Source organism: Manacus vitellinus, unplaced genomic scaffold, assembly GCF_001715985.3.
Source record: "Manacus vitellinus isolate BGI_N305 unplaced genomic scaffold, ASM171598v3 scaffold_2_pilon, whole genome shotgun sequence".
NCBI classification, from domain to species: domain Eukaryota; kingdom Metazoa; phylum Chordata; class Aves; order Passeriformes; family Pipridae; genus Manacus; species Manacus vitellinus.
Genome location: NW_021940208.1, coordinates 44,329,907 through 44,357,191, shown reverse-complemented (window position 1 = coordinate 44,357,191; position 27,285 = coordinate 44,329,907). Strand labels below are relative to the sequence as shown.

Genomic DNA, 27,285 nt, shown 5'->3' with positions numbered 1-27,285 from the left:
GCAATAGACCAAAGCAGTCATAAATTATACAATGCTGTGTAATCTGCTTAATTTGTAAAATAATAAGTGATTAGGTTATTCTATTACAATTGCCAGTTTTACTGTGGCATATACAGTAAATTAGACTGTGAAACTATGTTTTCACATAACTAATTCTTATGTGTAGGGCCTTTGTTTCTTTTTAACCAGGGTTTTGATTTTTATAAAGTGAATAGAATGGAATAGAATAGAATAGAATAGAATGAACTATTTCAGTTAGACTAGACTATTATCTAGTCTGACTGTCTGACCGCTTCAGGGCTGACCAAAAGTGACAGCATCTTACTACAAGCATTATCCAAATGCAACTTAAACACTAACAGGTCTGGGACATCAACCACCTCTCTGGGAAACCTGTTCCAGTGTTTGGTCACCCTCTCGGTAAGGAAAGGTTTCCTAATAGCAAGTCTGAACCTCCCCATTTATAAAATAGTGTTTCAATATTTATTTTAAAAATAACAAAATTTTGAATGCATCACTTCCAAAAGATATATTTCTTATTTAATTTTATGTTAGTCATAAGAAAATTAAGGTGGCAAGAGCAAATGTACATTGTTTCCTTTTGAAAGTTTCAAAATCCAAAAGTAGGAGTCATGAATAATGCTAAGACTACAAAGCAAGAAAACAAAATCAAAAGAAGTAAAATAAAGATTAAAGCCCTTACCCATTTTGCTAAAGGGTATGCAGCATTCAGTCTTCAAAATCACAGAATGATGAAAGTTTTCTCCACTAATGAGGCCAATTAGATAAACTAGTGGTATAATAGTCACTAAATTTGATAATGAATGCATGTCCCTTCTGTGTACATACTGTTGGGTGAACTGAAACACATGGAAATAATATTAGAAGACATTCATATGACATTGTTTAGACAGACTGAATTGTATTAGGAGGGATATTTCTTACTTCTTTTTTTTTTCTTCCTTTACTCTATTTTCCTGAATTTTCAGTTTTATTGGAAACGCTTATTTTCATTCTTCTCTTTTCCTGAAATTTTATTAGATGGATAACTCTTAAATTTTTCAAATAAAATCAGGGGTGCATATTATAAATACTGCTTGGAAGTACAGCCTAATATTTCCCTTAGAGAAAAATACTGTAATTATATCTCTGATCATTATCAAATCAATGATTTCTTTAAAATAGGGACAAAAATAATTATTTTTAAAATAATTTCAAATAGCTCATGAACTTACTCCATCTGATTGACTAATGTACTCTGAGTAAGCAACCAAGGAGCAGTGCCTATAAAGCACCAGGTGTAAAACTGTTGTATTTATAGGCATATAATCATCTAAATAATAGATTTTAGCTACTAAGGAAGTGGGTTCACAGGATAGCTGGTTCAAAAGATCCTCATTTCTTGCATCTCCCTAAGTGCTTTAACCTGTAAAGCTATGAAAGTTACCACATATCCAGGCACAGCACTTCCCACAATTAGAAATGCTGTTAATCTGTTTTTTTGTTCACAATCAAAAAAAGCTTATAGCTTTCCAAAAATAAAAACTGTAGTTATAATATAGCTTGCAGTTGTATGTTTTGTACATATTTGGGATTACCAAAAGCTGTCTTTTCATCACCATCTTTCCAAACCTTTTTCAAACCTAAAATATTAATTTGTTTAGCGCATTTCTACAGCACTTCATGTTCTGGAATGCAATAAGGCTGTGTGACTTTTCACTGGAGAGACCCTAATAAAAAGTAGCTACATAAAACAGATCATAGAAGGAACAGAAAAAAATCCCATAAATATTATATTTATAATGCTTGTGAATGTCCCTTTCATGGGAATTTTAAATCTAAAACATCACTATATTACAGCAGTTCTGACTGTTTATAGCTAGTCATTTCAAGCAAAAATAACCAGTAAGAAAATACAGCCCTAAATATAGTCTATTAAATTCTTCCTGCTAGCATTCTATGACAGAAGAAAGACGTTGCTTTCTTTACAGTATTTAACAGCTGATTAAAAAAAAAGTAGGACAAAAGTCTCTTTTAACACAATATAATTCTGCCTATTTTTTAGAAGACACATAATTTAAGATTTTCTTTCAGTATTAAACTGAGATGAAAGGACTTAAGAACTTTCATAATTTTGATATTTTTGTTATCTGCAACTGTTTGGAAAACTTAGAACACAGTGAAGACATAAAACTTTTGAAAATCCCATTCTGAATTTTTGTAGGCTTATTATATTACATACAAAAGTGCATACAAGAATTTTACCAAACCCGTAGCACAATTTCCTCACTTTCAAAATGAGGAAATACCAGAATTCCTCTGTGTGTTTTTTTTTTTTTTTTACTTTTTATGTTGTGTTTCTGATTCCCAATTTTTATATGCATATATAGCTTATAGCCTTTAATATCACGGTCACATACTTCATTTTCCTTCAGATCCCAAAATCATCAGTGCCCAGAATAGCCAATGAACAACTAATCAATATTCCTTTTAATCTCTTTTATTCAACATTAAACTCAGACACCATTGATCTTTTGGGAATCACAAACAACAGTTTCACATAAAGTTTGGAGAAAAGACTTAATTATAAAGCCTTGTGCATTTTCTCTTCTCTCCTTTCCCTTTTCTTTTCAGCTCTTGCCTGACATCAGACTCGTCTCACCTCCTCTCAGGTCCTGTGTTTGTTCCACTCCAATGAACCTCAGCCCTGTTACCCGAAGTGTGGCAGCACACGTCTTCAAACACGAAAACAGAACTGTGGCTCAGAGTACAGACAGCTCCCTCAACCAGCTTGACCCTCAGCTGTCAGAGCAGTGTGCACACAGGGCAAGGGGTGGGAACATAAAGCTAAACTGCTCCTCCCAGAGCAGGACTTGGGCAATCCAGAGTGAGACTGGATTAAGTTGCTGCTGAACTACACTGTGAGTGACACAGGAACTTGCCCTTCCATGGCATGGGACGGTGTCATTAATCCATGCAGAAAGAGAATGGAAACACACTTATGCTGAGAATATCAGGCTCCATCCGTACCAAAACTTTGTAAATCTTGCTAAAATCTCTTTGTCCTTCTGTCTGAACACTGACAATGCCTGAATAACAGAAGAGAGGTAACATGAAACAATTTATTACAACTTGTAAACAAATTTCCATAAGATTTTTGTTTTGGGAGGGTTTTTTATTGTTGTTTTAGGGGGTTTTTTGCTTGTGGGGTTTTGGTTTTTGGGGGTTTTTTGTTTGTTTGTTTTTTTTTTTAACATTTATACAAGGCTTAAATGTATTATAAAGTTCTTATGCATCCAATCCAGCTGTACAGTGCCCTCTGTGGTAATCTCCTTGGCTAAACACAAGCTCAGAGACCAGCACAAAAGAACAGGATGAATCTGCAAGGTGCTCTGTAACAACAGGTACCTTTAGCTGTGACCCAATGCTTAAGAATTACATACCATCTTTCTCAGGCTGTCTTACTAATGCTTCCTGTTCTTGCTTTGTATTATGCAGCTCTCTTAAACCTATATTACATTATATCTGCAGGAACATACACACAGATATTTGCTAAAAAAAGGAGTTTGTTTCAACTCCTACCAGCTAAAAAGCATAGAGTCCACTATGCACTGAGCAATACCAGTAGGTAAATGGACATATATAGACTTCAGGAACAGAAGTGTCATTAAATATATATCAATGCGAACGTGTGAAAATACATAAATATGTGAATAGTTGTACAACCCACACTTCCCCACTAGATTCTGCAGAACAACATAAAATAATGCCCAGGTATCGAGATGATGAACAACTGCTGCACTTATTTGTCAGTCAGCAGAGCTGTGGGAGGCAGGAATTAAAGGTGAATTTGAAACAGGAAGAACAAAGGAAAAGACAAATTCCATCTACAGACAGCATGGCATTGCTCTGCTGACCCAAGCAGAAAAGGGAACAAGTTGCAAATTACCAGAAAAGGAAGCCATGTTATATTGGCATTAGTGGTCTTTCCACATCACACAAAGTTTAAAGTATGAATATACATCAGATTTAAATATTCATACAACATGTTAGAAAAATTCCTTTATGTATGGTAATTTACACAAACATACACATGAACAGAAAAAACTCTACAACTACATGTATCACTAAGCAGGATACTCTGTAGATTCTCATATTAACACTTGCATATGTATATATGATACTTCCAAACATTTTAACATTTTTTTCCCTGTCTACTTCTTTAAAACTCACAAAATATAATAAAATTCACTTTTAAAACTGCAGAAATTGCCATTACTTGCTTGCTCATAATCATCTTTTCCCTGTCTATTAGAATCACTGATGCATTAGTTGCTTATCAAAACTTGAAACAGTTCATGAGTCATTTCAAAGATAAAATAAATAAATATTAATGAGCCAATTTCAATGGAATTCATGTCCTCTGCATCTTAAAGCTGAAAAACTGTATTTATTACATGTCAGAATTGTCTTGATACCTAATAAATGGGAAAATATGAAATATGAAATATACCGACTAATTAGATCACCATTGTTCAAGGGATCATTGCATCATAGTCTTAGTTGGTCAAATTAAAGATCAAAGAGAGAAAGGACTGGTCAATTAAAACAAATTAACTGAAAGAGATGTTTAGATCTGATGCAGCTTGAGTGAAAAATGAAGAATTTAGGGTAGAAATTTTGGAAGTCATTCTATATCAGACAATCTTAACAGAAGTAAACACATGATCTTCAAACAAACACATTGGTAACAAATATCATTACATAAGAAATTTTAGTGTTCTTTACATTATATGAAGAAAGGGGAGAAGAGAGGTATAGAGTTTTCAGGAGTAACAAAATAATTTTATTTTGGATCAATATGAAATTTTCATTAAGCCAAAACACTAGGAGGAGGGCTCTTCATCCATTTAATTTTTCTTACTAAAATTCAGTGAAATACACTATTTTGGAGTAAAAACTTTCATTTGGAAAACATAAGTGCGCTGAGGGACTTTCAAGTCTGGGTCCATGACAGTTCACTGCTGAAAATTCAAGTCTAAAACTTTTCAAATTAAATTACCCAGGATGAAATAGGAAACACAAGTCCTTCCCTTGAGCCTTTACTTGCTTGTTCTAGCTTGTTCCTGAATATTATAGGCAAAAAAGATCCCACAGAAATCAAAGGAGCAACAGGGTATATCCCTGAAAGGCAACTGTAGCTCTCAAATAACTTGAATTAGACATCAGTGAACCACTTATGAGCCAAACTGTTAGTGAAAAACCTTTTCCAAAAAAAAAGACGTTTTTTCTCAAGAAGTTCAGCAGCAGGATATTATGGTTCATGTAGCTGGCTGACATAATGCAGTTAAAATGGGAAATTCACAGACTGAGCAATTTTCCAGTTACTCAGTGACTAAGCAGGATGAAGAATCAGTTTTAATAGACTCTGAGTCTTAGTAAGAAATGAAAAATGCTTTATTTATTATATTAGGTCAAGTTGTTTACTGTCAGAGGTCCTGTCAGCTGCTTAGCAGAAGAAACTGCTTCAACCTCACGTACTGAGGCAGGCTAGGGCAGTCCTAGAAGTATTACTGCACCTCAGCTGAGGCCACACCACAGGGACACTCAGACACCCTCTTCAGACCAGTGTGTACCGTGAAACTAAAGACATCTCCCCAAATCAAGTTATCCGATCCAGCATTTAACATAGAATATGTCACTGTCAGTGAAGTCTGAATGTAAGAATACAGAGAAAAATACAATTACAAAACATAATATAGATTAAAAATAATACATGAAAAATTCAAATTTTGGTACTTAAACTTCATAAATTAGAATATATACTAGGGTTTTTCCTAATGTGTAGGTAAGTAGTGCACACTTTCCCTAACAGTATCTTAAAATTCTTCATGTCATGCATTTACAGCTAACAGAGCTCTCACATAACTCACTTTTTCTCTCAAGTATATGTAAGGAAGGACTCAGTTTATGTTACAAATGAACTGTGCTACTTCCTCTGAAACCTAAATAATTATGGAAATAATATATGCAAAGTCACAGGTTCTCTAAGGCAGGCCAATAGTATGTAAAATAAGGATTGCTTAAATTTATCATTCCCAAATCTTCATTCGCGAAGCCTAGCCATGAAATTTATCATTATCTGCGCACAGGATAGCAGTGAAGTGATTAAAAATTTTTCTTATGTTCATGAAAAACATTTTTTGTGCTCCTAAAAATTGCATTGTCAAATGAAGCTGAATTCAGATACAAACATGTTCCTCACCATAAAAATGGCCAAACAAGTAAGAATTATCAGTCGTACTTTTCCTGCTTTCACTGAGTGTATATAAACCACCTTCTTACCTGCTCAGATAACTCTGGCCCATGGATATGAGCCTGCACCAGAGCATCATTAACAAGCAAATGAAAGTTGAGAAGCACGTGCTCAACGTCGCGTGTTCCACTCATGGTGCTTGAGAGCTCCTCCAGGGACCGAACATATCCCCGCCAATGAAGATCAATCTCTGCTATGCTGGCTAAGCAGCCTCGGAGGATGTTGAGGCAGTAGCCCATGCAGGGCTTGCTCAGCATCACTCCCTGGCAGTGGGGGCAATACTGCATTCTCAGTAAAGCTCTGCTGCAGTCTTTGGAGAAATGCGGGTGATCTGTTGTATTGATCACTTCAATCCCCAAATTCAGAGCCTGCAAGAAAGTCCGGCTGGATAAGAGTGATCTTCCCATTTGTCCTATGGCCTTTTTGGGAATGTTGCCAAAGGGCCTGATGTCTCTTCTCGCCATTCGGAGGCACTCTGCATATTCCAGTGAAATGTCAGTCAGACCGGGGTTAATCACGTGGTTGTAGACTACTGGAAACAGAGTGTCAAAAAATCTATTGACAAATTTCTCTGTGCTAATGTCTGTGCCAAACACGAAGAGTCCAACATCAGTGAAAAACTCCTGAACACGCACAGTAGCCTCAGCAGCCATGTTTCTATATGCAGTGCAGAAAAGTGTGCTTGTGTAATTCTCAGCCAGTCTGATAAGCATTTCAAAGGTTTCTGTAATTAATAAATCAATCAATCAATCAATCAATCATTATTTTTAAGGTTTAAAAAATAAGAAATTAGAGTAATAAGAACTTAAAACAGTTACATTAGGACAACTTACATTTATCCCAAATGAATTTTTGTATTAGAATTTCTGAAGAGACAAACTTCTCACAAATTATGACAACTGTCTTTTGCATATAGGGAAACACTTTACAAATAATGTTTCGACACAATTAATAATCCATATGTTTTCTTTGCAGATTACATTAAACACAGCCTAAAAAAAAGCATCTCCTTGGATGTAGCAGTCCAGAATAGCAAGGACAAAAATTTAAGTCAAACTGATTCTTGGTCTACATGGTTTAAATAATAAAAGTGCGAAGAATATTAAAGGTTTATATGAAAATAGTTATTTTTGTAACTGTAAATTCAGTCCTTTACACAAATTTTGCCAATGCTTTAGATGAAAATTGTTAGGTAATATTAGTAAAATAGTGATGATTCAATAATCCCTATAGAATTACATTAATAAGGTTTTTATGACCCTTTTCTTTTTTTTTTACTACTACTTTTCCTAGATGAAAACATCTAAAATGTCTGTCTCAATCCACGGTTGCAGTATCCTGTTACCAATAGCACAAACAGTAGTTGAAAGAATAAACCCGCTGCACATGGATAATCAATGAATTTTACAATATCGTATAAACAGTAACAAATCTTCAATATTGAACTACATTGCCAGTGCCTCAACAAACCCCAGACGAATGAGTACAATAATCAACTGTATAATCGATTGACTATTTGTGCTTTTCTAAACAGGATATTATGATACTGACCTCTTGTGTTTACAATTCTGCATCATACTGTTTAATTGTCATTTTAGGATTTCTTACAAAATTTGTTATTCAGGTTTATTCTACTGTCACATTTTCTACTTTATAAACACCAAGGCTATTCTAGAGATTTGTTTTGCTCTCAGACAGTCTGACAGACAGCAAAGCAGACCTATGTTTACTTTCAATACTGAACAGCGCCAATAAATACCTTACAAGGGCAATCCATGTCATTTATAACACATTCAGACACCTCAGTGACAAATCAAGTTATGCTGGTTCAATACTGCAAGTGTATCATAGACGTAGCAATGTGTTTCTTTATCTTTTAAATCTATGGGCTCAGACTAACATAATCAGTCCTAATTATTCAGCCACATAAAATAAGTGCTGAGTTTTCAATCAGTATAAATCTAATAGACATAAAATACATTTTGAATATAACCAAGATGAGTTATACAAGCTCTTTTTATTGTTATTAAATGATTTTTTTAATCTGCAGGCTCAGTGCCTCTTATCTCCATCCTTTATGAGATCTTCATATTAACCACTATACAATATCCTACAGAACTTTCTGCAGTACTACTGTCAATAATGTCTAGTATTTACCAGAGATGACATGTCAATTTTATTCTTCTTTGTCTACAATTAAAACTAATGTTTGTACATTCCTAAGTCAAAAATCAGGGTTTCCAATATCTTAATCCATTAATTTTTTGAAAGAACAGGTCTATTTATCTTCCTGATTTTGCTAAGAAGAAACAAAACTCAAGGCTAGGAAAAAATGTAGATATAGGTGTTTTGTGTATTGCATTTATTCACCTGATACTTCATATCAGTACATATATATACATCATTTTTTGATAATAGTGTATTTAACAAAGTGATCACAAAGTAATGCAAAATAACTATCAAGTCATTGCTTTAAAAGATTTGCTCTCTTCATATTCTTTAACCTTTCTGTTCCTGAGAGCCATAGGTAGTTCTAAACTGCAAAGATGTCCCAGTTTAGCCATCAGTCCAGTGGATTACTAACTTTAAAAGAAAACTCAAAAGTATACACATGCCCTGTTTACTAGAAAAATTCACAAAGAAAACAAAAAAGAAATATTGTTTTTTATTTCTAGACATTAATCAGATTTAATGGAAATATCACACAGAATGAAATAGAATCTGGATTGGATTTAAACCAGCCCTGTGATTCTCATCTTTAATAGTTCTGGCAAAGTGTCTTTCTACTACAGGTACCTTGGAAAACTAATTTGAAATAAATTTCTATGAAACCATGTTGTTCTAAAACAACTGCATTTTCTTAAGTTTACCCTTTTTTCACATAGATGAATGTACTATAGAAGCTGCTAAATAAGCAAATGCATGGTCTAAATTCTGAGTATTACTTTTTGAAACACATATAGTACTTAAAGCAAAGATAATCTAATAAACTAAAAATCCAGTATTAGTAGTGGGCCAACAAGTTGTGAAGTCTTATAATTCAGCAGTAATTTATCAGCCGACATTAAATATTATAAATTAATTCACAGTTAGCCAGGGTAATATATAAAAATCAATAAATTATAACCAGACAGGTTAAAATCCATCCTTGAATTATGGATATTGTATTTAGCAAGACTGCCTTCCACAATCCAGAGGGGAACCAAAACTCGTGAGCCTGGATTACCTTAATGATCAGCCCATGACATACAGGAATCCAGATAATCAAATCCAAGCAAAAGCTGAAAAACGTAACAATAATATGAATTCATTTTTATTTGAAAAAACTTTATGGGAAAGTATTAACTTGTTGACAGCTGCCATTAATGTCTGGTGATTTCGTAAGTTTTCCTTCTGTTTATGAGCAGCACAAATAACCTAGAAGCATCAAACTCCCTCTCCTAAAGACTTATACTCCACTCAAATGCATCTTGTATACATTGTCCTACTGGAGTCATGGGGAATGTCTCAGTTAAAGTATACAACCTAGCTAGCAAAAGGCATTCAAAAATTGTGAAAAAAAAATTGTGGAAAAGAAATTAATCCACACAGTATTACATTCATAATATCTTTGTTTAAAATACATCAAACAGAGAAGTATGTATAGATGGGAAATTCAGTGTACCTATTCCTAACTACAAAGTAGTACACAGTACCAGATACACTGCAAAATCCCTGAATCATTTACCATATCAGAAAAATGAGCTGGAAGAATAATGTTTTCAAAATACATAAATGGATTACTAAGAATGAACTCATTAGGGCATTGCCTGTGAAGGTTATTTGGGAGAAAGATAAAAAGGATAAGTGTGAGCAGAATAGATTTGAGACTCACTAAAACTGCTCCTCATTAACACATATTTCAATTAATCCATTTCATAGATTGTAGACTCACCGCTGAAGTCAGTAAGAAAACAGGTGTAACAGATTAAACCTGTAGCACAGTCAACTTTGTGTTGTCAACTGCTAGTGATACACCTTAGGCTTTGCAGCCCAAAGTACGCATAACAGACTTCAGAATTTGTCATATCTTCTTTGGTCTTGAATTTATTTTAGCTGTCTTTGAAAAAAAACAGAAACATTTAAGAAACTTGCATTAGAATCAGTTGACCATTGTCTAAGTTGTCTGTGTTCCATGGCATATTACTCAGATATTCAAACATCAGGAATTTCTCACATATCCTGTGATTTTGAGTTTGTTCAGTTATACTGTAATTTTTTTTAGTTGTGGTTTGTGTTAGGGTTTGTATGGTCTTTTTAGTATCAGGAACTGTTGCACTTTGAAAAGAAACAGCAAATTCTCTGAAATCCATATGTAAGGTGTGCTCTCCTTTTTTCCCATAATGAAATTGTGAGGACTCATAAGAAATTCTTTCCCAAGTTAACCAACAAATAGAATGTAGAAAACATGTCCCAAAGCCAGATGAGATGAATTTCACACATTATTGTGCTACATCCTTTCCTGAGTCTGAACTGATTACGATACTTCTCATTCTTATTTTATAATCTACTTAATATCATCATCAGTGTTAATCTGTGTTTAGTAATCCTGATACCAACCATTTTGCTATGTGGAATTTGCTTTCTAAATCAACAAATTCAGGTGTTTTTTTCTTTTCCTTCTTCTTCTTGCTATCTATACATTCAAGAACAGGCCCTGCACTGCAGGAGGACTCAAGTTCAGCTGACCTGACACCATGATCTCCAAGTCTTGTAATTTGCTTGGGTTTTTTTATGAAATGTTGGAATAAATTTATCTTTTATCCAGTTCTCTGGAGTTACATTAATTTTTATGACTTAATGGAAGTCACCACAATTGATTCACAGCATTAGTTTTGAACTTTTCAGTGCAACTTACTGCTGTTGATTTTAAAATACCTAGCCTTAGAATCTGCTATTTAACATACTCCTAAATAGTAACTGGAATGTAAAGTATTTAATCATATCTTGATAGATTATATTTTAATATTGAATGACTTTCATATGAATGAAAGAATAAATGAATGATTACATTTATGAATATCATAAAGTTATTATTTTATCTAGTTGTCATCAGTGATTCCACTTTTCTCCCCAAACTGTGCTTCTTTTCTTTTTTTTCAGTCTGTTGTTATCCTTTTAATAGTGCTGACTATGGAAACATTCATCTAGTCATTTTGGAAGCAATATGAGTAGATTGCTTTGTATGGTGCCAGGAGAAGAAATAACTAGCAATTAACAGAGTTCAACCAAACCATTTTTTATCTCTTGGATTCTGTTTATGTTCTTTCTGATTTTGCATTGTTCCATGTATTTCACAGGCAATGTTTTCCCAGAGAAAAATATTTCAAAATTCTGATTATATTGCTTATTACCCTGGAAAGAAATACACTTGGAGTTGCAGGCAGACCATTGAGCGGAATCAGAGCTTTAAAACTTCTTATAATGAAGTTGCTTGGAAAATATTTTGATTTAAAATGTTGTGCATGGTTTGCCAAAAGGACGTAAATTGATACTGAGTTAAGATAACTATATTTACGCATTTGCCATAATAAAAAGGTTGGCAAGTCATCTCAGATGTATGAAAAGGGTATTTTTTGAAAAAAGAAATTCGTAGCAGGATGATGTTGGGATAGGAGGGTCAGAAAATTAATTGATTAGAAGGATAATTTCACTTCATATAATTTCAAACATATATATGATAGCTAACAAGCACTTCTAAGACATGATTCATTTCTCTGACTTGAGATTACTACTTTGAGTTGAGATGAACTGCTAGCTGGAAGTGATTGTTCTTCTCCCTTTACTATAAAGTGATGTCACAGTGAAGCCCTATGATTTTTGTAAGGAACTGGTATTAAGACACAGTGTCCTTAAACAAAATGCAATACTGAAATTTATACAAATAAAGAGAAGAGATGAGATGATCATGCTTCTATAAAGTAATTTTAATGGTAGATAAATTATAAACTTCTTATGCATTTATGCAAATCTTCTTTCCCTCTGCACACCTGTGAATATGCTTTTCTTAGAATGAAATAAAGTATGTTCTTGGTTTCAGAGAGCTGCCTGAGCATCATGACTATACATGCTAACTTTATAAAATGTAATTATCAGGGAATCACAAGGAAATTGCTCATGAAGAGAAAGAACACCTTCAGGAAGACTTCCATGAAGCCATGCTAATGACTGACAAGAGACAACGCTTTTGCCTTTACATTTAAAAGTTTAGAACCTGAATTTTTATTTATTTTTTTCCAGTTATCCCAGTTTTATGTTGACAATGTTGATTCAACTTCAGTAAGCTGATTTTTAATTTATACACATTTAAATGAAATGTTAATTGGGTTATAGCAGATTGCAACATTTCTCACACATCAAACAAGTAAATATATTCATTTTGTATCACTGAATATTTAAACTCACAGCTTTCTTTTAAGTCTTGGTTGAGGTTTGGTTAGTGCCTGTATCCAATAGTCTGAGGAATTCCACACTAAAAATTGTCATACCATCAGTCAAAGGAAGTTAAGGAGTTTGTTTACTTAACATATGACTATATGTAATGGGTTTCAAGAAGCCTCCAGAGAGCTTGGTAGGGTATTAGTTGCATTTTTTATCTTTCACCTCACTTTGCTTCACTTCATATTTACTGAGAAGAAAAAAAAAAAAAGATGAAAAAAATGTCCTTTAAGGCTGCATTTCTTAAACATCAGTGCTTTAGCTCTGGTATATCAGCAATTAGTGATCTAATCACCGTGATTAGTGATATGTGCAAAATTCTACTTAATGTAGGTGATACAAAAAGCATTTTGGTCTATGCCATGTACTTCAGTACCTAGTTTTCAGAATGCTATAAAAAGGAATGAAGTATGCACTTCCAAGTTTCAGACAGGTTAATAAATGTAGCATTTCTCACTTGACAAGATAGAAACTCACAGAAGGTGGATAACCAGGCAGACAAAAATGTTCTTTCACAATTACAAGGAGAAAATAGCACCTGTCAACAATATAAAAACTCCAGTTTGCTAAACTGGTTAGGAAAGGACATACAGATTTACTATATAAACTTATCAAAGTTAAATGAAATTCAACTCTGGGGTAGTCTCAGGAAAAAGAAATTCCTTCTAGAATGACTTTTTTATTCTGTGTAGCTGCTTTTGATGATAACATCTTAAAATCAGATATTGATATGGATTGGAATAGTCCACTGTACTTTGATTTATCCTTTTTTTCCCATTATGATTCCTGATTTTAATACAATTGATTTCTACACCAACTTCTAACACATTCTTTAGAAAGAACTAAATAATACAAGATAAATGATCCATAGCTGCTTGTAGCTTTGGCACTTATAATGACAGAATCATAGAACGGTTTAGGTCCCACTGAGACCCCTTCTATTCTGTCTCCCGTAGGCCATGGATCTCTATGCCCTACCTCTGCTGAGGCAGCAGACTGAAGGACCTGCCATCTGATTTTTCAGTCTAGTTCTCTGGCCTAATGGCACCAATGAACAAGCAGTCAAAACCTGAATTTCTTTATTTAGTCTGGATTTCTTTCTACAGTCAAGAAGCAGACAATTCCATGAAATTTTTTTAAATATCCTCTTCTTAAATACCAATCCAATTTCTTAGGAGATTATTATCTCGTCTATTATTTTCTGACTTTGTTTTGCATGGTGTTTCTTTATGTCTATTAATGTTTAGTCAGAGCTCACTCAATGGACCAGAGAACAACAGATGTTAGATTTAAATGCAAATCAGTTGTTTACTGTATAATTACATAAATGTGGGTTGAATATGGGCTGAATATCATTAAATTATTCTCTTAAGCTTTATGTCTTAATACTCTTCAGACTTCACCAAGTTCTTTCCAAATACACAAAAAATAATTTGCCTTTTTAAATGCTGTTTTTTTACTTTCATAAAGATCATGAATATAATCAGTACATTATCTACTTTTACTATACAGCTTTACTGGGGTGTTAATAGCCTTCCACCCTGCCACTATTTGAAGCTGCTCTGCTAAGCCCTGTTCTGCAAATGCTTCTGCAGCACTGCTGAGTCACACATTCTCAAGGCATGTAATGCTTTCCGTGAAGGAGCTGGAGATACAAGCTGATGGAAATATGTATCTCTTCCAAACTATAAGCCCACGGAGATTTCTATCCCATCATGTGACTTGCCCCATCATGTAATGTGACAAGGGGTACTCATATCATGCATCACTCAAAACTGGATCAGACCCTTTACAGCTGTGTATCCTAGATCACGTAGGACTGAGATATCTATCACTAGAGAATGAAACCTCACAGAAACGAGGGGTAGAAGGCACTTGCGATGTGCTCCAACCCATCCTTTGAACCCATGATCTTATATTTTAACATCTTCATCTGGAGAATTCTTAAAAAGTGCACATTAACAGAGAGGCCACAACCTTCAAGAAAATCATTCCAGTGCTTCACAGTTCTCTCATTTGCTCTCACCAGTGAGAACAAATCATTTGCTTCTTCCTCCTTTTAGGTATTTCAGATTAGGTCCTCTCCCAACCACAGCAGAAATCTCTAAAGACCAAATGCGTCTCCAAAGTAGATGTACCTACATCTCAGCTACCAGTAGAGAGGATGATGGCATGATTCATCTGACCTAGTTTAGGTGTCCACATGGAAATAAGATGAATCATGCTGTTTTTCTCCTCTATTTATACAGAGAAACAGGGTGATTAGTTCATCAGATAAGCTAGAAGATGAATCTTACTCCTGAAAACTGTTATAAATCTTTTCTCTTTATTAAAATGAACAGTCCTATTACTCAGTCATAAAGGGGTCACATTCTACCTCTATGTAGTCAAATTTAACTCTAAATACTTCCAAAGGGAAGTCTAAATGGCCTAAATTATGTGCTTAAGTGGACAAGCTGCATATTTAGGAGTTCGAAATTCATATATAGCTCTGTCTGATTAGGTACTTCAAAAATGTTTTGTTAAACTATTTCAGGATTGGATTGCTTCTCTAAGTCATGTTTACATTGGGAAACACTAAGTTCTATACATCATTTCAAGAGAACAACTGCTGAGCCAGTCCTCCTCCAATCTTCAACTCATCTTACTCCTATGTCAGTGCAGAATCTGCATATGACTCCATTGAATGACATCCCTCTATTTTGAATTCTAGCTTTATTTTCCAGCCTGCACATGCGCTTTTGTTGCCCTCCTTCACTTGTTGAGAGCACACTGATTATTTCACCATTCAACACAGTAGTGAAAATGGTGTCTGTCCTTGCCCAAGAACCACATCTGAAGATTCTTCTTCTAGTCTGACCAGGAACACTCACTAACCAATTAAATGGACATTTCCAAAAACTTTAGCATCTGTTTAGTGGCAACTTAATCAAGACAATTCCCTAATTACTTATGAGAATGCCACATTGAATAGCATAAAGAGACTTAGGAAAGACAGTTGATTTAACATCTGTGCTTCCCACGTACCCACACTTTGGTTCCATTTCCCTACAGGGAAATTAGACTGGTTTGACCCAACCTGTCACCAGTAAATACAGTCTCATTGTTACTGTTTAATATGTTCTAGTGTTTGGTTTCTAAATAGTTCAGCATTTTATTCTCAATAACTGAAATTAGGCTAAGGAAACTAAAATGCTCTAGTTTTCTCCTTTTCTGTTTAATAACAACAACAACAAAAAAACCCCAACAAATCACCCTTTTCGGTCTTTTGTTATCTCTAGAAATCCAAAGACAACTACTAACACACTTCAGAATGTGTATATTGACGAAAGCAACCAATCAATGAAAACCACGTGGAAAACAATTCTGAAAACATCCTTTTCATCTTACAAACGCTGTTCCCTAGCTGTACATAGGGATCCTTTATCTGTTAACAGCCTGATCAACATGAATGATAGATGGACTTGAACAGAATTAACTGTTTCCAGGGGAACCTGATAGGACATGTGAGAACATTTTGCCCTTTTCTCCATTTTTTAATGAATCCACATAAGAATCTTATTTATGGTCCTAGAGTACCATATTCTGTGATGTCATATATTAATACACATTTTTACTCTGTAATACAAAGCAAAAGGTTTATTATGGAGCTTTCCATTTTAATGTTCCAGTTCATATATATAACTTTGAATGCATGCATGTCAATACTGATGAAAGCAGTGACATTCACTAAGCAATTGATAATGCCAAACTCAAAACCTGCAAGAAAGACAGCAGATAAAGATCACATCAGCTTATTACCCCATCACACAAGTATACAGGGCAGTGATTCATCTCAGCTACCACCTCAGCTTAATACCATAGTCTCTTTTTCTCAACAGTAGAAAATTATGGGAAGTTTAAGGTATGATTCATCTGACACATTTTAGATGTTTATGGGAAGATGAATCATGCAAAAATATTTATGTGGGCAAGAATCGTGCCAAAAAAGTGCCTCTCATATAATTTTCTGCTGAGGGAGTTGATGGTGACAAGCTCAACAATCCACTCTATTATACCAATCATCACTAGTTTCACATGTATAGCTTGGTTATCTTAGTTACAAACTTACTTATAACTTCCACATTATTGTCATGTAACAGTTGATCTGAATTTCCACTCAGAAGATCAGATCAAGCTCTAATCAGATCAAGTTTCTTCCAGAGATTTATTTGTCCAGAGATTGTTTTCTTGCAAGTAGCTAAGTTTTTAAAATGATGTATTCATCTAACTTCCACTGCATGAATGCAATCTATATCATAGAAAAAATTCTGGTGAAAGTAATGAACTCCTAAATAAAATACAGAAACTCTACAGAAGATGAACAATATACCTCTGCAAGTTGGAAGGCATCTTCCATTTCTTTTTGATGTTATTAAGTTTAATGTTGAACTAATAGTCACACAAAATAAATGTTTATGCGTTTTCTTTTATATATGCATATTTACCCATAACTAAATTTTACTCCCCAGTTTGTTTCAGATCACTCCTACTAGTTCTTTCCAAGATTGCCTGTGTGGTTCTACAGAGAGGCTTACTACAGGGACCACTTTGAAAAAACAGTATAGCTGAAACTGTAATCTTCAGCACTCTCCACATTCTTTCAATATTGCTCCAGAAAGCTTCCCATTCCCTTTATCTTTCTGACACCCCATGGCATATAGCAAAGCTCTTTGGGTTCATTTTGTTGGGTATGGTGCATCCTTCCTATTACTGAATACTGAAAAAATGCATTTAAAAAAAAGGTCATGTAAAATCAAGAATGCACACACAGGCAAGCAATACATGGAAAGGATATGGTCCTCCTGCTCTAAAAGGAGCTAGCCCTAAATGGTGTGGACACAAGCCACACTGTATTATTTGGCTGCAGTCTGATGTCTCCTGAGACCCGTGCAGTTGCAATGCTGAAGCACCTAATATGTCCAATCTTCCTTCTGTAATCATGAAGACAGTGCTTTAATGTTCTCTCCCTCTTGTGTACCTTTCATCTCACTTCTGAATTTTGTACTTGGTTCCTGGACTACTGATGGGGCTCTCTCACCCTCTACTAATGGAGATCAAACAGATAAAAGAGATACAAGACAGAAAAGACTGAAAGTAGCATTCCTATTCTCCACTCTATTACCAAATGCCTTTTAATTCCCTGTCAAATCCAGTTCCTCAAGAAGATCACATATTAAACTATTTCCTGAACTGGCCACTTTCCTACAAGTGACAAAGTAGACCTCAGCTCTTCTCCACACTGCAGTCTATGAAGAATGGGATGGAAGAAGGAGAACCAAGAGCACTGATCTGCTGTAACCATCCAAGGAAATAAAACCTTCATTTCAGTTCCAATGGTATATTTCTTTTAAAAGAAAACCATGCAATTAGTCCTACTTTAATCCTAAGGGATGAGCAACAATTGCAGCTCTTGAACACAGACTGTTACTCTGAACACAAGATATACAAAACATGTAAAAGCTTCCTCCATAACCACGAAAATAATCTGTCTGTAAAGCAATAAAATACTCCCTTTACAAATCCCACACATGCGGGAATGATGTTTCCAAATTAGCAGATAACAGTGTGAAAATAAGAGGAAGGTGAACAGTCAGAGAAATTCTGCATCTCCTGAGACTCTTAGAATTGCTCTGTTATTCTTTTCTGTGACTAAAAGTCCATATGGTTAATTGGTGCATATTAAATATCACAGGAATGTTCTGCTATGAGAACTAATTTCTTCTCTCTCTTTATTTGTGGGTCTTAGTGGGATGACATTTACAGCAGAGATACAGGATCATCCTGTCCTTTCTTAAGAATTCTGTGTATTGCTCTCAGTGGCTCAAGAAGACTTTCAAACCAGCATGACTGCTGATGAAGGACTCTCCTTGAAGATGGAAAATTTCCCTCAGAAAGTTGCATTTGACTTGAAGCAAAAGGCAAGGAAGGAATCCCTTTCTCTTCTAGCTGGTAGATAATGCAAGTTAATAAACCTCAATGCTGTTCTAAAATAAAAACATGACTAGTCACATGGCAGGAGGCTCAGGAATCGAGCACATGTGCAATGAATAGCACTGGTGTGCTTCTGAAGCTGCAATGAGTATTATTTATGTGAAGCTATCAGAACATGTTAAACAACTATTTCTTTCATTCTCTGACTTATTTCTACCATGACCATTTTTTGAAATTTTTTTTTCACTTGACATCTTGCAGCATGATTTGGTTCATCTGCATAAGTGACTTGACAAAGTGGCATGAGCAATAATCACTGGTCATTTAGGAACCATGGAAAACAAGTAGCATTGTAAGAGCCATTGTGGATCAACTGGAAATATGGGGCTTAGAAAACTTTCATCTACATGAGAAAAGATGACACCCATATATATATATTTTTTGTGGAAAAATGCACCATAACATAAACCATCCCACTGAGCAGACACAGGTCTGTGAGCACTCATGTTACGGTAATATATCTCTATAGATGGCACATACAAAAAAGGACTCAGAGGAGAAAAGCTAAAAGGAAAAAAAAAATCCATATAAAAGAATTTTCTTTTATTTTCTCTTTCAAGTAGAATGTTCCCTGCTTCTTGGGCTTTACTGGTTTTAACTAAGTCTACAATTAATACCAACACAGCTTTAAAATTGCAAAGTTCTGGCTTTATTGTGTCTTTTAACTGTTGATGCAGTACTACATGCATCATTTAGAACTTGCTTCTACAATCCCATCAAATGAATAGTCTTCAATAATAAATAAGCAAATACGTAAACAAATAAGTATTGTTTCTACATTTCTCCTGGATGGCTTATGTAAGACAATGGTGCATTTGTATTCTTCCTCAATGGTGTTCTGAGATGGGGAGAAATAAAGTGGATAATATTTTCTCCTTTCTGTATGTTTAAGAATTCTAATTTGTAGTATCATAACAATGAGACAATTCCTGCCAAAGTATCATCTTTCCAAAGTATAAAGGATTAATTTCACTTTACTTTAGCCATATAGAAATCAAACACTTCACTTACCCTAGCTAGCTGGATAATCAGTGGGTTCAGATAGGCACCTCCTCATATTTTATCCCTGAGGCAAATCTAAGATTACTGATTAATTACAAAGACGCTTTAACTGTGCAAACCATAGTTCCCACTCACACAGACAACTTTGAAGGGCAATTCATCCTGATTATGGCAACCATCCACCTTAGGATGGGATGAATTGCACTCTGGCACTCCTTTTCTTTCTTTAAAAATTATGCTGAGCCTAAATAAGGCAATAGAGCAGATACTCTTTTAACTACTTTACAGATGACTAAAATTAGAAAAGAATAATCCCACTCAAAAAGTCTGCAAATTCAATCAGGTTCAGTCCTAGGTGGCTTTAGTACTGAGTTTACCTACCCTATGGGTCTTCAACTGCCACAAAGATAATTTCTTTTAATTAATGAGGGGGAGGATTCTCTTCTGTTTGGGAACCTTTGGGTGTAAAATTCATCCTGCAAAGGCCTTCAAGTGTAAATGACTAAACAGGTATGAAACTTAAATTTGCCCCTTACCTGATGAGGTCTAAAAGGTCTAACACATTACATAAATTAAATACTTTCAGCAAAGATTCCTTAAAACTCAGGAATTAAAAATGGGGAAAAAATGGAAGTGGTAAAATCTGTTACTGCTGTACTGATTTTGTCTGGCACTAATAAGATATGCTACAACTGACAATTTATTCAGTTGAACCCTGAAATGTTGGTTAGCACTGGAGAAAGGGACAAGGAACCTCATACTGAGAGCCTATTGAATTTATTCAGCTCAGTGATACACTGTTAAACATATCCTTGCAGGTTAGTGTTTTGTAATTATTTAGTAATAGGTATACCTATATATCTACCAGTAATATATTTGTTTTTAACTTCAATGAATGTGTGCTACTTGATATATAGGTCAGCCATCATCCACTTAAGAATTTAATAATACCCATTTTCTGTTCCCACGATAAGGATGCAGCACACTGCTATTTCACTATATTTTTTCCTAAAGAATACTATACTGTATTGACATGATTTTATTTGATTCAACCCATAGAAATAGATACACTCCCACAGAATACGTCCCATAGAAAAGAAATACTGCAGTGAAAAGTCTGCACTGTGCTAACTTTATGTAAAATACCTTTACTAGCTAACTATTCTTTCCATTGCAGTCCACCTTGAAATAACTTTCTGAACTAAATCTTTACTTCTAAAATCTCCACCTACAATTAAGTATTCTGAATACCTTTATTTTAATATACACTAAGACTCCAGAATAATTTTTTCTGGGTCTGTCTGCACACTTAGCTCATTTCCTGAATCTGTTTTAGGATAAAATCCAGGTATGCAGCAAGTCCCCGTCCCAGAAATTAAACTTCAATTCACTTCCCTAAGGTCTATGAACAGAACATCAAGGAAAGCAAGCCACTGACTATTACATAATAACACTTCAACTTTTTAAGAATGCTTGTATACAAAGTTGAGCCAGCTATACAGACAGATTTCTAAGCAGCATCCTAGCATACTGAAGGTGAAAGAAAACTTTTTTGTAAACCAATGCTTTCTGATTTTTCTAACTTAGCCAGAATCTGAAGACAAATGTGAGTATTACCAACACTTCAACCAGCAGACTTCTGCCTTCAGTGGAAAATGGAAAAAACAGCTCACCTGATTCTTCAGAGTACATCCTTTTCTGATTACCACTTCTATCTTGCTTTAGGGAGATTATTTACTATTTAAAAGGTAATAACCCAAAGATATTCTGACAGTTAGTTATGAGCATCAGTTTGAAATAAGACACAACATAATGTATTGTTCATGTGTAAGTGTAGCCAAAGCTGTGGCTCACAGAGTGGCTTCCTGTACAGCATGAGACAGCCTAATTCCACTAACACTCCACAGATAACAGTTTTCAGACAGAAGAGAAATTACCCAGTAATAGTTTCTAAGTTCCTCTGAGAAAAACGATGCAAGCCACTGCTGTGTGGGATCACCTATTTCTGTATTAGCACATAAGCATTTGCTAATGTTTGATCTTAAAGGCCAGAGGGAAGATTGAGCTTGGAAATTTCATACTGTTCACAGTGATAAGTCATTGTTTATCGATGTTACAGGCTCTTGATCTTTTTTGTTGTGCTGTACTGCAGTCTGACTGTGAAACACATAGGAAATTCATTCATGCTGTGTGTTTGTGGAACTCAGTGATTACTTGTTCACAGGAAGGAAACCTGAGCATGGGGTGCTAGCCAGAGAGATCCTGGATCAAATCCTGACAAGAAAAACTACTGCATTTTCAAATAGTGTGTTAAGTACACTCATTTGAAGGAAATCAATTGTTTGGATTAACAGTGAGAAAAGTTTTATTACTTAGAAAGCAAGAAAGAAATCTACTTTGGAGAATGGAGTGTGAAAAGTTTTCAAAGCAGCTCAACTTTCAGCTTACGTTTTCATGCTGAATGCATTAAAAATTGTGAAAGAAACTTATCTAATTCCTTCAGGTAGAAAGCAAATGTGGCTCGATTTCTTATACTCTGTTCAGTGTTATAGATTAGTACGCAAAATAAGACTATTGGTTCCTTGGAAGCCTATAAGAAAAGCCAGGGCTGTTATAGTATTTTGTAGTGAGACTAATCCTGCATGCTCTGTGACAATCAGGATCCAAAGGGTGTTGCCATAGGGACCTCAAATTTTTTATGCCACCACAGTTAGGTTAAAAGATAAAACATTAGATATTGAAGTGTTTCTACGTATTTATGGAAGTACACTTTTTGAGCATCTTCGGGAATTTAAAAACTGCTGCACCTGTACAGTTAGGTCCCCACTAAATGTCAGGTTTTCAGAGTACAGTTCTGACGGTAGACAATCAAATTTTCTCCAGATTCTGGTATTCACTCTCAAAGTTAAGTTTGTGAATGAGTCACCTAAGAACATTATTGTTCAATTTGACTTCCTAATGGCATCACATGAAAGACAGTTATCAGCTGTACACATTAAGTCTGTTCACTCACTTGTATCAGGGATGTCTGCCAGTTTACAGGTTGATAGAGAATACATGATTCAGCCGGCTATCACATATCACACCGAAATTTGTGTGGCAGATCTTAATGCGGGAAAGAAGTCTGAGCCCACTGAGGTTGGTGTTTAACTACCATGTTTGGTGCTTAATTGCTTCTTTAGACTCAGTTCTTTGATCCAATGTTTTTAAAACAATTTGCAGACTTAGAAGTTTTGCTTTCACTGAATGTCAAGCACTAAAGTCTGAGCAGAAATTCTAGTTTTCTAACTGTGCAGCAATAAATAATATAGTATACAAACCGCTTGTCAGTCATAGCTATAGCAACAGTGAGCAATTAAATAGCACTTTGAAATGGTGTATTTCATTAAGTGAACAGGTTAGAGTGCTTATGCTATTAAAAGCTATCCAGTCAAAGACTGAATCTACTAGATTCTTAGAGGTGCTAACAGCAACTACTTTGTAAAAAATCTCCTCCAATAAAATAAGGAGGCTTTTGGATCATGAAAAACTGGTTCCATTTTCAAGTATAGTTCTGCTGCATGTGCCATGTGTGTTTCAGTAACAGAAATACCAGCAGACTCCATACAAAACTAGTAGGCACTCTCATCATACGTGCTTTTGTGATAGAGTATTGTACAGATTCTCTTTTATAGTCATGCAATATACTTATAATGGGAAGCTATCTTCCGAGATAATAGACTGAAATGTGTGTTAGGTTACTTAGGACTGAGAACTGAAGATATGTCAATAGAAGTAAAATAGTTAATATTTCCCACAACAATGCAGGGTAGTTTGGATCACTGAATAGTACTGAGAATTTTGAAGCTTCAAGTTCCTGTATCTCCAAACTGAGCAGAGGGACTATCTATGAATACCTAGGAAGTCCTGTAATTCCCTCTATTTCATAGAGTCAGAGAATCATCTAGGTTGGAAAACACCTCTAAGATCAGCAAGTTCAGCCATTAACTCAGCACTGCCAAGTCCACCACTAAACCACATCCCCAGGTCTTTTAAAGACCTCCAGGGATGGTGACACATCACTTTCCTGGGCAGCCTGTTCCAATGCTTGACAACCCTTTCAGAGAAGAAATATTTCGTAATATCCAATCTAAACCTCCCCAGCACAACTTGAGGCAATTTCCTCTTGGCCCATTCTATTCTTTTGCAATGTTAGGATAATATTCTTACTTGCATGAGAAGGAGGCTATGAGGATTTATTATTTGATCAACATGTTTTATACATCAAGAGACATAAATATTCTATCTGCACTTATGTCTAAATGAAGATAGGAAATTTGCCTGAAATATCATTAATATTGAATCTTTTTTCCACATTAAAAAAATATATAAAAGTACATGACTTGTCATATGTGACTATCATGTTTTCTATTACTGACTGCATGTTCTGTTATCTGTTATCTTCTATAACAATGAGAGAAGAAAGGTGGGGGCTACTGCACTAGTGCCAAACTAGAAAGACTGAACAGATAAAGATAATTCTTACATGCATCTAAGAAGTACTGTCTGAAACATAAAACCAGAGATAATTCTGCTCTCTAACTAACTAAATATCTTTTGGGAAAGTAATGTAGTGAAATGCAAACTAACAATCTCTTTGGAAGGACTGACAATAATTTGTTACACAAAACAGAAAGCAAGAACACATAGACCCTAGGAAAGAAGACAGATGGAAAGACACATTGAGAAAAGTGAAGGTACAAAATGTGAAACAACTAGCAAGGAACATGCAAGGTAAACAAAGAAAAAGATCAATAAGAGCATTAGCTGCAAGAGGAAGACAAAGAAAAGCTGGTCCACCGTTCAACATGGAAAAAGCTATCAAGTCATGGCATTACAAAAAATCTAAATGTTTAGTGCATTTACTGCTTCAGTCTTCACTAAAAAGATAAGATGCAATCAGGCAGAAAATGTAAATAACAAACAACAAAGCATTTAAGACGGAAGAAAGGAAACAGGTTAGAGAATACACCCATTAGTTAGTTAGCTTTAAATTGTTCAGAAATGACAAAATTCAGGGAGTACAGAGAATTTGCTGAAGCAATTTCAGAAGCACTTAAAAAACCATGGATGATAAATGGGATTCAGGAAGACTGGGAAAAAAAAATCAAACAAGTTATCTATCTACCCTTAAAATAGGGAAAGCAAGAAAAAGCTAGAAAACTATATATCAGTCAGACTACTTCCCATTTCTAGAAAAATACTGGAATATATCAGAAAAAAAAAAAAGAGTGGAAGCCTCAGCAGAAGGATGAGTAAGAGCAAAACAATTTTTTAAAATCAATTTGTTCAGGGGATAGGGGTAAGCAAAAGAAGATTTTACTTGTTTAAAAGGCAAAAAAAAGCTTTAGTGAAGCTTCTGATACTAACATAATGTTCTGAAAAGTTCTCATGAGATAAACTGGTTTAAGTTACTCTCAAATGCAAAACCAGCTGGAAAACTATATTCAGAGATTAAAATGGTTCCTTGTTAAACAAGAACATACTGATTTGAGATTCCCATGAATCTACTATTGGTCTAATCAGTATAAAAGATGTAAATAGTCCTGCTGTAGCTGGCTTTAAGACATCTTTCCCTACAATATTAAATTTGATTTTGATACCAGAATCCCAAAAGTATGTGGCTTGTTTAGAAGTAATAGAGGGCACCGTAACAAAATCATCAGAGATGATGATTTAAATATGACTTGTAATGAAATATACAAGTAAATATAAGTTGAATCCAGCCTAAAACTGAGGAAAGGCATGATACGAGAAGAACAGAATAAAATATTAAAATGAGTAAAATGATAGAAGGAGAGGAATGGAATAAAGTAGTCCTCATGTCCATTGTGGGTAGTACAAGCAATAATAAGCTTTAACTGTGGAAAGGAAGATTAATTGAGGCATAAAGAAAAGCTTACTAGAAGTGATAGCTACAGTCTGGAACAGATTGCCTTATGAGGGTGCAGAGTATCCATCACTGAGATTTTAAAAAACAATCTGATAAAAGCTGTCTAGTTTTGTCCTTTGTTGTCTGCAACTTACAAAATTCTGAGAGATTTGAGAGATTCTGTCTTGAAAACATAATGCTGCCATTGTTTCCAAGAATTTACAGTTTTCTGACTTCTTGGACTGGTTGTGGTGCTCAGTACCCTCACGACAAACCAAAAGAGAAGTCTGGTGATCCACAAGATCCACATGTGAGCTGGCAAATGGCCCAGCAACTACAGAATCAAGGGTCAGCCTGAGCTGTCTGATAGCCAGGGTGCCTGATAAATGAATAGTTCAGCATGGATAATCAGAGGACAGGGAGGAGCTTGGAAGACAGATCAATACTAAAGAGGAAGCAAATCAGTCAAAGACCCCAGGGACTGTGGTAGGCTTGTAGAAAATGAGACCAGAAACAGGTTAACTCAGGAAGGACAGTTGCTGGATTTTACGTTGAAAGGTTTTCTTCAACCAATATGTGACTGTGGAATGTGTGAACTGCCACTGGAACAGAATTTTCCAGTGAAATTGCTCCACCTTCCAAAATGCTGAAAAGCTGTTTTCTGTAATGGAATGGGATCTCAGCAAGTTGCAAGGGACCTTTGTTGCTCCGGCTGATTTGGAGGAATGGGGAAGCCCTGCGATGTAAGAGGGTTTGCAAGAAAGTAGGATAAGGTCTCAGGACAGAACACACTGGGGTACTCGACGTGGACAAGGTTTGGGAGACTGTAGGTAGAGCTGGAGCCTCAAACAAGATGGAATCTGGGGTGGTCTGAGAAAGAGGGGATTATGAAGAGTTGTGGCGCTTTGGCTCAGAAAAACCTAGGCATTAGAGCTAGCAGGACAAGGAGGCTTACATGAGACTTAGTAAACCTCTGCACTAAGTCTTCAAGGCTCTAGAGCAGCTGTAGTGATAATTCAGTTCTGGGCAGAAGAATTATGATTTGGCATGTGAAAAGCTTTGGGTCAGGACAACAGTGAGTTTTAAAAACTTTTTTCTCCCTCTAAACATCTATAACATGCTCTTGGTATGAAAAGGGATCACATACACAGTTTGTCCTCAAGCTGGTATAAAACTACTGTGTATGTTTTTACCTCCCTTCCACATTCTTCCTTTTTTTTATCCTTTTGGTTTTTTAATAGGGAATATGGTAGCTTTACATCACACAGAACTCTGAATGTCACCCTCAGAAGAATGCCTCAATTTCAAAAGCTTCTATCCTGAACTTTTAACTTATGAGGAATATTTCTCTCCCCTAATATCTTCAGTGTAAACATCGATATATGATTTAGCTGTATAGCCTCTCTTTATGGAGAGAAATATAGTGAAACATATTGCTGTATTAATCCCCCCCCTCTAATATGTACAACTAATGTGGAACAGATCAGTCATGAGGTGCAGATATCCATTTCTTTCCCCAACTATAAAAATTATTACCTGAGCTGTA

General features: G+C 35.2%; 1 protein-coding gene across 1 annotated transcript in view; it reads right to left on the bottom strand.

Moving 5' to 3' along the window:
- GPC5 (glypican 5) overlaps positions 1–27,285 on the bottom strand; it is a 627,762-nt gene that overhangs the window by 510,706 nt on the left and 89,771 nt on the right. The window contains exon 4 of the mRNA XM_018071368.1: positions 6,346–7,040. Coding sequence (XP_017926857.1) covers positions 6,346–7,040 — 695 coding nt within the window. The remainder of the gene's footprint in view (positions 1–6,345; positions 7,041–27,285) is intronic.